Consider the following 12,386-nt stretch of genomic DNA (forward strand, 5'->3'; position numbering starts at 1 on the left):
CAAGTAACTGAGAGGATCTGCCCACAGGGGTTGGGTTAAAATATCTTCAATTAATTCTACATCCTGTCTCCTGGAGCATGTGGGGGAACGTAACCCACATTGGGTGACCTCTTCTATACCAGCAAGAAGAAACCTTCATGGTGAGTACCTGTGTTCCTTTCTCATTGTGCAGTGCTGAGCTTTCCCCAGTGTCTGTGGGGGGCTCCTTTAAGGGAAACTGAGCCCTTTTGAGCCCCTGCACAGTCTTGTAAGGCAAGCACAGGCTGCTGGGAAATTTAGCACTTCCCAGTGCTTTCTTGCCAAAGCTCTTAAGAGAGGACTCCATCTCTTAATCTCCCAGCACTGTGGAGGTCAACACAATAGGAAATTACTCTCACGTGGAAGCTACAGTGCTTGTGCAATGGTATCGTTTCTGAACAGTTCTGTATGGAGGAGTGGGCAAATATTGCTCCATCTAGATGTGCAAGGTTGATAGAGAAGTATCCCAACAGACTCAAGGCTGTTATTAAAGCAAAAGGTGGTTCAACAAAATATTGACATTGGGGGGGTGATCCTTTTTCAATCTCAGTAATTCTTGTTTTTTATTTCTGACACTTTTTCTGGACTGTAATTGTGATGTTTTTCAGTTGGATGTTATAGGTTGCGTTGGATAAGTACAGCTGGTGAAGGGAATTTTCTTTGTGTTTTCATTTCAGGATGTAAGGGAACCAGAATTTAAGGTCTATCAAAGGGGGTGATTCTTTCCTATACCCACTGTAAATATTCCTAATAATCATACAATAGCCCTTTGGATCTTGACCATTCTTTTTCACATGCAGTGCACCCAGCCCTGAAATGCATGACTCCAGATCTGAGAGAATAAAAACAAAAAAATAAAGCAGCATATATCTTTGGAAGAATTATCTACTATTTTAATATTTGTGACTTTTTAATTCAGTTAAATCTCTCTCTTTGGACTGATAAACTTTATTCGCTAGAGTGAAATAATCTCAAACTTCTAATTATTCAGGGTCACATTATACCCTGAAGTAGCCTTATATTCTTCATAGTTAGTTTTTTTTAAAAACAAACAAACAAAAAACCAAAAAAACAGCACTGCAGTTTATACCACCTTTCAAACATTTGCATGTTTGGGCAGTTTTCTAGCTCAATGTTGTTAAATAGGCACCCAAGTGGAGAGTTCTAAATATGAAAGTTTATTTTCTCGTTCCATTGTATACCATATTTAAATATCCTTATACAATAATATAATGTGAAGACCCATTTTCTATCTTCATTATAGCAAGCATAGTTATTTTTTTAATAGCACAGATGACAAAATGGACAAAAAAAGCCATTATAAGCCACAATATTATTCTTTTTAATGCTGTTAAGTCTTTATCTTGGGTGCTGACTGCTGGAAATTCAATTGATTTCCAATCATCATTGCAACAGGCCTAAATGCTTGATGATTTCCTGATTAAATACACTATAATACAGTCCACATCTCAGTTCAGTGAAATCGATCCAGCTTCCTTCCACATAAATTTCTTTAGAAACTGGGTGTTAGCAAAACATTTATCTCTATGATGTTGAACTATAGCCTACAGAAGCCGGCAATGTCTTCAATTTATAATAAGGTTATGTCTCTTTAATCGGTCTCATTTCCTGTAAGTTGGCCTTGCAGTTTCTACAAACTGCAAGAAGAAGCATTTAACGGTAAGCTGAATGTATATATTTTACCCCCTTCACTTTCTCAGGAGTATCAAGAGAATTGTATATGTTTTTATTCTACTGTGGTTTTTTGTTTTACTTTGTGAGCCACCCAGAGAATAGGGATGTGTACGGAACTGGTTCCGGCCGAGTAGTCCCGGGAGGGTGAGGGGCTTGTTTAAGGTGCAGGGAGAGTGTCCTTAGCTCCCCCACCACATTTCCTCCACTGGCGGGGAAGGTAAGGACACATGCGGCCACTTCCGCTTTTACACTGACCGGGGCGGCAAGAGGGTATACAGCCACCCCACGCCAGCGATTTTGACAACAGTTCCGGCAGGGGAGATAAGGACACCCTCCCTGCACCTTAAAGCAACCCTCTCCCTGCCTCCGAACTGGCTCAAACGCCAGTATATTGAACCGGTTCGGCGGTCTGTGAATAGACCACCGAACCAGTTTGTGCACATCCCTACCAGAGAAGAGTTTTTATAGTGTGACCAATAAAGAAAGGTTATTATTATCGAGAAACTCATTCAGTAAAATGTTTTAATTCAAAATTTCAAGATGTTGACTGCAGACTGTAACAGTTCAACTGGTGATAGGTGCCAGAGCCCCAGCCTTCTGGGAAGCCTGCCCTGAAAGTCTGCTTTTAAATCCTGTTTAGGAACAGGCTATGGTTACTTCTTGGTGAAGGAAAGGCACTCAGCATACTTTATTATTACTTCACCAATTCTAGGATTCAGGATCAAACTATATATTATGTTAAATGCATAATTTGGCCCCACCTATTGGATTTTTAAAAAATTACATAGCAGCTGCAAGGGGCCCAGTGTGGAATGAGACTGTGGCGCATGGCGAGGGATGTTTAACTTGGTGCATTTTAGTCTCTCTCTCTCTCTCTCTCTCTCTCACCACCACCACCACTATTAGCCATAGAAAAAGAGTTTCCACTGACCTCACTGAAGACAGTGGCAAACCTGCATAGGATCACTCTGCAGAATAGGGAGCATTGATTAAATGATTACAGATTTCCCCCCTCTAAGCAGTATAGTTCTCAATTCCGTAACAGTAGTCAATACATTGTTACATATGTCTTTATGCATACCTCTGACTCACTCCTGAGGTCCCAACCCTAGTCAGCCCCCACCTCCATATGCTGTTTATCTGCTAAACAAGCAAGGCCAAACGACATCATTAACATAGGTGGCCTTCAGACTTAATGGCAAACCACGAGTCCAACGGATCTGCAGTTTGCCTGCATTCCCTTGAGGCGCTCCCACATGATCGTCCTTTGCAGTCTGGGAGACTGTAAAGGGAGAGTAACTGGCTGCCCTGGCTTTCTTCAATGCAAAAGGGGCAGCCACGACAGCCAATTGTGTTTGAGAGGGGGAGGAGCTTACTCTCCTTAACTCCTGTTTGTGAAAGCTGCACAAACCAGATGACACACTGGAGGGAACGGACCCTCGGTTGGGTGAGTGTAACTCGCTAACCACCAAGGGTTCATTTCTAGGTTTGGGGGCAAAGTTGTAACTGTGGTTGGATCAGGGAACTGCAGTTCTGTGTTGCCTGTTGAATCCACACCATTGAGTCAGGCTCCTGATAGGTGTTTGCACGACTTCAAACACACGGGCCCTCCTCATCTTGGGATGCTGCAGGCAGAGCTAGACTTAAGGGGACAGTGCAGCCCTATTTTTATTTTATTTTATTTTACATATTTATATACCACCCACTACCAAGGTCTCTAAGTGGTTTACAACAAAACAAAACAGATTAACACAATTTAATTTAACAGTTCTAAGCTCAGCAGGAAGTGCATTCCACAGCCTTGGAGCAACTACAGAGAAGTTGGCACCGGTGACACCCTCAGCAGAACCTCCCCTTATGATCTTACTAGGCGGCAGGGTTCATAACGAAGAAGTTCTCTTAAATACCTTGGACGTAAGCTGTTAAGGGCTTTATAGGTAATAACCAGCACTTTGTATTTTGCCCAGAAACTTACTGATAGCCAGTGTAGCTCTTTCAAAACAGGAGTGATATGGTTTCTCTGGGACAACCCAGAGACCAACCTGGTAGCAGCATTCTGCACCAACTGCAGTTTCCAGACTACGTACAAATGCAGCCCCACATAAGAGTGCGTTGCATTAATCTAGCCTGAAAGTGACCACCTTGTGTACCACTGCCTTAAGGTCACACTCTTCCAGGAAAGGACGTAGCTGGCATATCAGCTGAAGCTGATAAAAAGCACTCCTGACCACTCCCTTCACCTGAGATAGAGTTGAGTCCAGAAATACTCCCAAACTGTGAACCTGTTCCTTCGGGGAGAGTGTAAACCCATCTAGAACTGGCAGATCTATCATATCTCCTGAATTGCAGCTCACTACAGTGAGCACCTCCATCTTGTTTGGATTCAGCCTCAGTTTGTTATCCCTCATCTAGCCCATTACCGCCTCCTGATAGGCGCTTAGGGAATTTATGCCTTAAAAAATGATGAAGCTGATGAAGCTGACATGGAGAAATAGATCTGGGTGTCATCAGCTTACTGACAGCACCCTGCACCAAATCCCCTGATGATCTCTCCCAACTGTTTCATGTAGGTGTTAAAAAGCATTAGAGACAAAATGGAACCCTGAGGAACACCACATGGAGCCCTGACTACAAGTCCCATTTAAAGAGGGCAAGGATGATGAGGGGTGGTTGTCTTCCATTCCCCCATGTTTCAGGCCACATGTGAATATTCTTTAGACACATCTCTCATACTCTCCAGATTATGCTGATGAAAATGTGAATGTGTAGAGGGTATAACCAAGCAACCAGAAAAGCGTGGTGTAGAATTTTATTGTTTGATTGATTTAAAATATTTATATATAATCAAAAACCTTGGTCACTCGGCAGTTGACACAATACAAAATTTGAGGGACAAAAATTAAAACAAGCAAAACAATTAAAGGCAATGGGAACATTTTAAAACAATTTTAAAACTGCTTAACTAGAATGTGATGTGGGCGTGGCCAAGCAGCCCAGGAGGTCTGGTGTACAATTCTGTCTACAAGCATGCCACAAATGAAAAGCAGGTCACGAAGTGCATGTAGACCACATGATTCAAGGTCACCAAAACAGAGGAGCTCAGCCATTTTGCAGATGAACTTAGGAAAACACTGGCATCAACTATCTGTAATTCCCAGGATTACTGCTCAAGCCTCCCACCCACTTTTGCATATAGATGAAGACTGCATTCCACTTGCTATAATGCTGTGCATCTATGTACATGCAGGTCTACTAGAGAGACAATGCATCCACTTGGAGGTTTAATTACTAGAGACTCTGAGGAGGAAGCTGAATCCTGAAGAATGACAGCTCTAGCAACTCACATGAAAAAAAATTGAATAAGGCATCCTGAAGATGCAAAAATAGGGACAGTGATTTATCAGGGACAGATTCTGCTCCTGGTAAATTAGGGATCATTGGCACCTATGATCTCTGTCTCTGATCTACTGACTGCTTCTGCACACTGAGTGACTCGTGATATTGTTATAAGTGCGTCTGTGTACTAATTACACAAGCCAAAGCCATAAATCCACTGGCTTGGCAGTTTCAGCTGTGTTGATAATATTGCTGGGGTTGAAGACTGCATATGAAATAACCACAGCAAATCCTCACTTGGCTTTTAAAAAATAGTTTGGTTTGATGGAGTAGGTGGGCTTAGCAATTTAATATTAAATCTATCCAAGATGACTGCTGGTGTGACTCTTGTCCCCCACCAAAAGCAAAACCCCACTGAAATGTGGCCCAGATTCTGGCACATGTCCTAGCCCTTGAGGAGGAGATACAACTTACCAAAGCCAATGTAATGACAGATTTATTTAATTATTTTGGGGAAAGGATCAGGCTGGTTCCATAATGGACCTAGTTCCAGACCACAAAGCCCTCCTGTCATTCTTTGTGATGTTTCAAGTTGACTAGCACCATTTTTTGTGCCCTGGACGTTTCCCAATACCACCAAGTAACCAACCACAGATGGTTTCTATCCAAATCTTTATTCAGAAGCCTCATGGGGTTTACTCCCAAGCACATGAGCACAGATTGACAGTCCAAGGGATGAGACAGGATACACCCACCCCACAAACCTCTTTGCTCTTCTCGCCATTTTCACAGAAAGCAAAATGTAAAAAATCTGTCTTTGATTCTGGATTAAGCTTTGGTGTTGCCTGAGGTAGCACCACACCATGCTAGCCATGCCCCCTAATGCAGATGCCAGTGTCAAGGGGCTGGGCCCCTTCCTAGTGTGCTGCTTTCCCCTTCTCCTTCCTCCTACTGCTTACCTTCTAAACACATGGGAATGGATTTTAAATTTCCACTCAGAAGGTGTGCAGCACATGAAGCACCGCCTTTCCCTTCTCCTGCAGCTTACTTTCTGAGCATGTGCGGATGGAGCTTTAAAAAACCCATCCCCATTGACTCAAAAGGTAAGTCACAGGAGAAGGGGGAGGCTGTGGGTGGTGGCAGGCAGCAGTGTTCTGGATGGTGGGCAGCACAAGGAGCAGCAGGTGGATGAGGTGATAGCCACGGGTGGTTGAGATGAGGTGAGATTCCCAGAGTCATCTGGCCAAGGTGTAGGCAGGCACCCCCTGAGGCTGTCACCTCACCTTGCCTCATTAGTAAGCCGCCTCTGCTTTGGATTTGTAAATGTTTGCAAACAGCAATTAGCTGAATGGACTCAGTGGCCATGTTGAAAGGACTCAATGGCCATGTTCAGATGTAACAGCAAAGTTGGCCAAAGTTGTAACTCCATTACGCCCAAATGTGTGAAACTGTGGTTACAGGCCAAAAGTGACCTCTGGTCTGCCTCGCCAAACTCCAATTTGAATCTTCCATTATCTCTAAAGTTCACCGCCAACTGCAGTTTTGCCACTGAAGCATTATGTCCAACCGCTGGCACAGCTATAGCCACAGTGTTGTGCCCATTTTCAAGTCCCAGTCATAGAGGTGGCGGCACAAACCCACCCAAGGAAGTGGCTGCTCCATGTTTTTGGCACTTCTCACTGGCAGCCTCTCAGAATAACCAGTCCTCCTGTCAGCTATGCAGCTATGGAGTTGCCAGGCTACAGGGATGCCACCATGCCCCATCCCAGACTTGTCAGCCTGTCAAGCAGCACGGTTGTGCTGCAGCATCCCTGATTCCACTCTGTCCCTTGCTCCCCCCACCTTACAAGCGATTGGGAGAGCTCACGGAATGACATGATGGGCACTAAGTTCTTTGCTCCCTGAGAAGAGAGCTACAGCCATGTATGTTCACAAGCACTACAGGTGTCAACAGAAACAGGGCACAACATCACAGTGCTGGGTGGGAACATTTTACAAGGGGTGTGTGTGTACAGTCAGCCATGGGCACGCATGCAAACAGGGAGATCTGCATATGGCGCAGCGGTGGACAAGGATCACGGGGATTCTGAATGGGTTGAAAGGTCCATCCCAGTGTCTCCCCCTCCCCTCTGCACTTGTGTCTGGGCAATGACAGATGGAGCTTCTGGATGTCCCTTGGGTGCATGAAAATCTGCACAGGGGAAGAAGGTGGGGAGGCTTAGTGGGGTCTGTTCTATTTTTTTTACAAAGAAAGGGTGGGTAAGAGGGCCCCAGCCACTTCCCCTGGGAGATGGGGTGTTTACAATCCAGGCTTACTCATAAGCAGGGCAAGCAGGATCAGGATCAATACAGTTTTTTGGAACAATTCTTCCTATGTCGCACTGAGGGGTGTCAAAGCCCATGTGGACTACGCCCGCTCATGAGAGTGTCAGGACACCGGTGCTCTAAGTAGAGCTGTGCTGTGCTGCTGTGTGTTGGGAAGTGGTGGGCAGGGGTATCCCAGAGACTGCTTTCCTGATCCCAGGGAGAATGGCCAGGTTGCCGCAGAAACAAGCCCCCTGCCTGGCTGTCTGCACCTGTGCACAGGTGCATCCTTGACTGCAGACCTTTCAGTCTACTCTGCTGCCCCGGGGTTGGGGAAGAAGAGGAAAGTGCCCTCTCCTGTTATTTCCCATGGCCGTTTGACTTCATACAGTAGTACACAGACAGAGTGGAACTGGGAACTTTGAATTTGCGTATACGTACGTCCCATATGTGCACACCTGACCAGTCAGGCACATGGGGTGCCAGCATCACCTCTGGGGTAAGTGCAAGCCTTCAAAGGGATTTGGGGAAAGGGGGGTAGTGGAGAACCAGTTCTAATTTTTACCATAGAAGTTGGGGGCCCCATTAAAGCGAGGGCACCTTTGGTAAATTGGTGGTTCAGTGGGCTGGCTCAACTCGTAAGCTCACAGTCCACGGGGTGGGAATTGCCCTTCAGTAGGCACAGCTCAGTTCAGCCATATTCCCAGTAATCTGGGCCTTTCGTGAGAGGGCTCATCCCCTTGGCAGCAAGCTGCCAAATAGCAGATTTTGGATGGTTCTGTATAGACTGCTTTGCCGGGCTTACCCCTCGCAACATCCTCCCTAGTTATGGTGGGACAGATCCCCCAGCATCCTTTGCCCTCACCCATCTCTATGTCCCATACTAGCAAATGTGAATTTACCCCTCCCCCCAGTCCTCCCTCCCAGAATCCCCTCCCCCCCGGGGGCAGGTCCCAAAACTGCCTGAGAATTCATGTTTGTGTGGGGCACTCAGAGTGCGGGGCTGCTTGGGGGTGGTGGCGGTGCCATCACTGGCAGAAGAAGAAGTGCTGACATTGCAGAGCATTTAAAGGGCTCAAAATGCCCTTTCCGTGCTGTGGGAGGGCTGAGTGCTCTGAAAATGCATGAGCATGCTCAGCAAGTCCCCTTCGGAATCGTGACCAATCACGGCCGACCCACTGACGCAGTGACAGTTCGCTCACAGTCTGGCCGTAGAGCTGACTGGGATCAGCCTCGGAGACTGAACAGCAGGGAGAACTCCCCTCTCCTACAACTGTAATTTGGTGGGCCACAGTTTTCTGAATGTCTGTGGTGCAATTTGGAATTCAAACCTCGGCCAACCTGAAGCCGTGGTTAGCCGTTACATCTGAATGTGGTCAATGGACACACAACTTTGATTTCTTATCACAACAAAGTGAATTGCAAATGTCATATTTTAATATCATGGTTTCACCTTCCTCGCATATTCAGTTCCAGGTTGCATACAGGCACCCTTTATGGATAATGGTTGTGCCATGTGAGTTAGTTTTCCATAGAGTAATCCAGGTGAGAAATGATTTCACCTTTCATGTTAAGGACCCATAAAATTGGCTCCATTGTAGGCCTTGAAACATCACAGCCATACCATGGGATAAAACAGAAAAAACACGGAGAAACGGTTCCCACTGTGCTGCTGTAATGTTTAAAAGGTATCTAAGATCTGGTGAAGATGTTACATTTTCAAACATTTTCCACTTTCCCCCTTATATACCAGTAGCTTAAGTGAGGGTACACAAATGATTGTGGGAATGACATCTGTGATTAGAAAAAGTGTATCTTACAATACCGTGTGCCCTCATTCCAGGCATTATGCTGCTCATGCAATTACATTGCTCACGTTAGTGGTTATTTACAGCTGTTAGCTGGCTGCTGTAATGTCTGAACCAGCTCTTAGTACATTTGACATGGTGCTGTGCATCTCTCTAGCTCTCTTTCACTGGCATCTGCTTCTCTCTTCCTCCTAGCTGATGGCAGGGTGTCATGGGCAATTGACTGCATAGGTTTCACTCACATGACTCCCACTTCTTATTTGGCAACTTGAAGTACCAGTCAACATCCCTCTCCCTCTTGCTCTCAAACCTAGGATGTATATGTATTGTGATATCTACAACATCTCTTTCTCTCTTAGTCGCCCTTTTCCAATGTACCTTTTAAAAAGGAATTTTTCTAAGAGCCACTTCCCACAGTCTTGTCAATACATTCTTCAAAGCTAGCTGGAAGATCTGTGTTTGGTGCGTGCATCTGAATAGAAATGTGAAGACCCAAGGAGGGAAACCCTGAAAAAAACCTGAAGGGAGCAACACCACCCCACCACCACCAAGGCCAGGGTGAAGGGCAGGGAAATCCAGTTTTTCCAACTTTGGCAAAACAAGGGGGAAACTGGGGTGGGGGGAGAGATTCCCCCCCCCCCGCCACACACCAGACCTTCACCTCTCTACATCTGAATATTGGAAGGTTCAAAAGGCAAAACTCCTTTGTACTTGTTTTTGGAATGAACAATAATGTCTCACACACACACACGGTCCTGGGTGGTTGTCATCAAGCTCTATTCAAACAGACAAATCAGGTTCAAAAAAATTGGGTATCTGTTGCCTCATACTTTTAAAGTATCACTTTCAAGGAAGGCTGTCACTGGCTTAAAGAATCCTTAGTCAGGCCATTCTATCAGTTTTATGATTTATCAGATTTATGAATGAATTGATAACATTTGCTTGAAAGGACATTTCTCCCCATCTGAAAGAGGAAATGCCTCTTTTAAGATGGTGTTCACCATCTGGAGTTTTTTGCAAGTTCCTGCCTTATATATGGGCATGGAGCCCACTGGAAGAGTACAATCAAGATCTGGACCAGGTGGAGAATGATCAGCGTCATTATTGCCTTGACTTAGCACATAACAAATACAGAAGGGGACTTCTGCAGATACTTTCTCAGAGGAGCAACTACTTATCTCCCACCTGCTCCGAGTGCCACCTCCGCACCTCATATCTGAAAACATCTTGATCTCAGTCTATCAATAATGCATGGTCCATCAGCAATACTCCGAAGGGCGCTTACCCTGCACTTTGGAGCAGCCAGCTAGTAATGTACAGCGAAGAGATCCTCTATTTCAAATCCCAGGGCACCAGGCCAAGCCAGGCTAGTATTGCATTTTCAATTAGCCTCTGAGTGAACGCTTGGCATATGCAGAAGGGAACTGGTGCACAATTAGCTTATTGTTCCTTCCTCTTTTTCAGAGAGGACTGAAGGACCACAGAAGCAATCATAGGGGCTCCAACCAGCGGCATAGCTGTGGATGTGGAATAAGGGACTTTCTCAGTCCAGGTGGCTTCGCTCACCAACTCAGGAATTACAGCTGTTAATAAGGAGCGCTTGGCGTGGCTTCAGGGAGTGTGCCAGGAGATAATCACAGAAACAACTCTCTGTCTCTCCTTTCTGGCCATTCTGGGCTCTTTTGTGAGTCCTAATTCTCGCCATGGAGCCTAATAGCCCCAAGAAGATACAGTTTGCTGTACCATTATTTCAAAGTCAAATAGATCCTGAAGCAGCTGAACAGGTAAGCTGGCTTTTCTCTTCACTGCCTGCCCCTGCAGGAGAGAAGAAAGTGGGCTAATAGTGTCATGTTTCCAGATCTGAAAAATTGTGTGTAACTAGGCAAAAGCAATGGAATTCCTCATAATACGTTGCTGCTACTGAGAGGGCAAGTGAGATTTGTCCTCTGGATGCTCCAAATGAACTTCATGATTAAGCATTTGTTGTTGTTTTAAGAAAACATGGTTTCCAGTTGTGATAGCTGTGCTTTTTATCAATGCGGTCCTGGATAATTTTTTAAAGACAATTCAGTACAAAAACGGACCTTAGTCGATGGAAAAATAAAAAGTGGAATGTGGTAGGTAAAATGTCATGTAGATAGATATTAAGGTAATTATCATTTGATAAACAGCCTTTTAAAAAAAAGCACTCAAGTGCTCTCAAACCAGATAATAGAATAATGTACTATTTTATAAGCTTTTAAAATATCTTTGTGTGTATGTATGTGTAGTGAATAATGAATGTGCAAGGTTTAACCATATTTCAGAACATATTGGGAAATAAATTATTACAAGCCAATTGCTTAGCAAACTCACAGCCCTGTTTGATTCGCTATAAGAATTATGAAAATAGAACATAGAACTAGAGATATATTTGACTGTATGAAGTCCATCTGTCTGGGGATGTGGAATCATCTGTCCACATCACTAACAATGTATGATCAAAACGGAACAATCAGTTATTTTAAATACTTACAGTGTAAACCTATGCATGTATACTCAAGTCTCAGTGGGTGACATCTAGACTAAATTACTCCTGAGTGTTCCTGTTGAAATTTAAAAGCCATTTTGAGTAACTCCTGAGTAGTATTATTGAGTAACTTAGTCTGGATGTCAACCACTGTGTTTAGTATAACTTATGCTTAGGTAAGAGTGCACAGGATGATGCAGTGTTAGTGTTCTAGCTCCAACTTCCTCTATGAGGAGGCAGTTTTTGCCAGAAAGACATGGGCTGTTGATGGCAGCTGAAGGATGAGATAAGGTGCAGGAGGAAATAGACAAATATCTTCTTAAGGGTGAGGCAGAGACATGCAGACTAATGTCATGGTATGGAGTACTATATTGCTTTAAGTGAGGTGGTGGGTGGGAGTGGAAGTACAGTCATTCAAGCAATATTCCTATTGTGCAGAACAATCCTATGCATGTTTACCACTGCATTCAGTGGGACTTATTGCCATAAATTCCATGGAAGATTGATTACATAGTAATTAAAGGATGGATGGATGAAAAATGCCCTAGATCCAAATGAATTTGTTGGGAAAGACAGAGAATCATCCCATCAATTGGCTGATGTTTCCCTCCATTTTCCACGTTTGCTGCTACCTTTGGAGCTAATCTGACCCTAGCAACATCCTGTCTCTACAGACTCCCCCCCCCAAATAGTTACACAAACCCCTGATGACCAAA

General features: G+C 44.6%; 1 protein-coding gene and 1 long non-coding RNA gene across 8 annotated transcripts in view; one reads left to right on the forward strand and one right to left on the reverse strand.

The window, feature by feature from the left end:
* The window catches only part of LOC128333907 (uncharacterized), a 53,942-nt gene that overhangs the window by 25,902 nt on the left and 15,654 nt on the right, over nt 1-12,386 (reverse strand). The gene's annotated exons all lie outside the window — the stretch shown is intronic.
* PPP1R1C (protein phosphatase 1 regulatory inhibitor subunit 1C) overlaps nt 1-12,386 on the forward strand; it is a 75,658-nt gene that overhangs the window by 6,950 nt on the left and 56,322 nt on the right. For 5 of the 7 annotated variants that reach the window (XM_053269939.1, XM_053269911.1, XM_053269931.1 and 2 more), the window contains one exon: nt 10,626-10,945. In XM_053269939.1, coding sequence (XP_053125914.1) covers nt 10,865-10,945 — 81 coding nt within the window. In that variant the 5' untranslated portion in view covers nt 10,626-10,864. Of the gene's footprint in view, nt 1-10,591; nt 10,946-11,928; nt 12,027-12,386 lie in introns of those variants that run through there. The other 2 variants (XM_053269916.1, XM_053269949.1) reach the window with 2 other exon arrangements.

Source organism: Hemicordylus capensis, chromosome 1 (assembly GCF_027244095.1).
Source record: "Hemicordylus capensis ecotype Gifberg chromosome 1, rHemCap1.1.pri, whole genome shotgun sequence".
NCBI lineage: Eukaryota > Metazoa > Chordata > Lepidosauria > Squamata > Cordylidae > Hemicordylus > Hemicordylus capensis.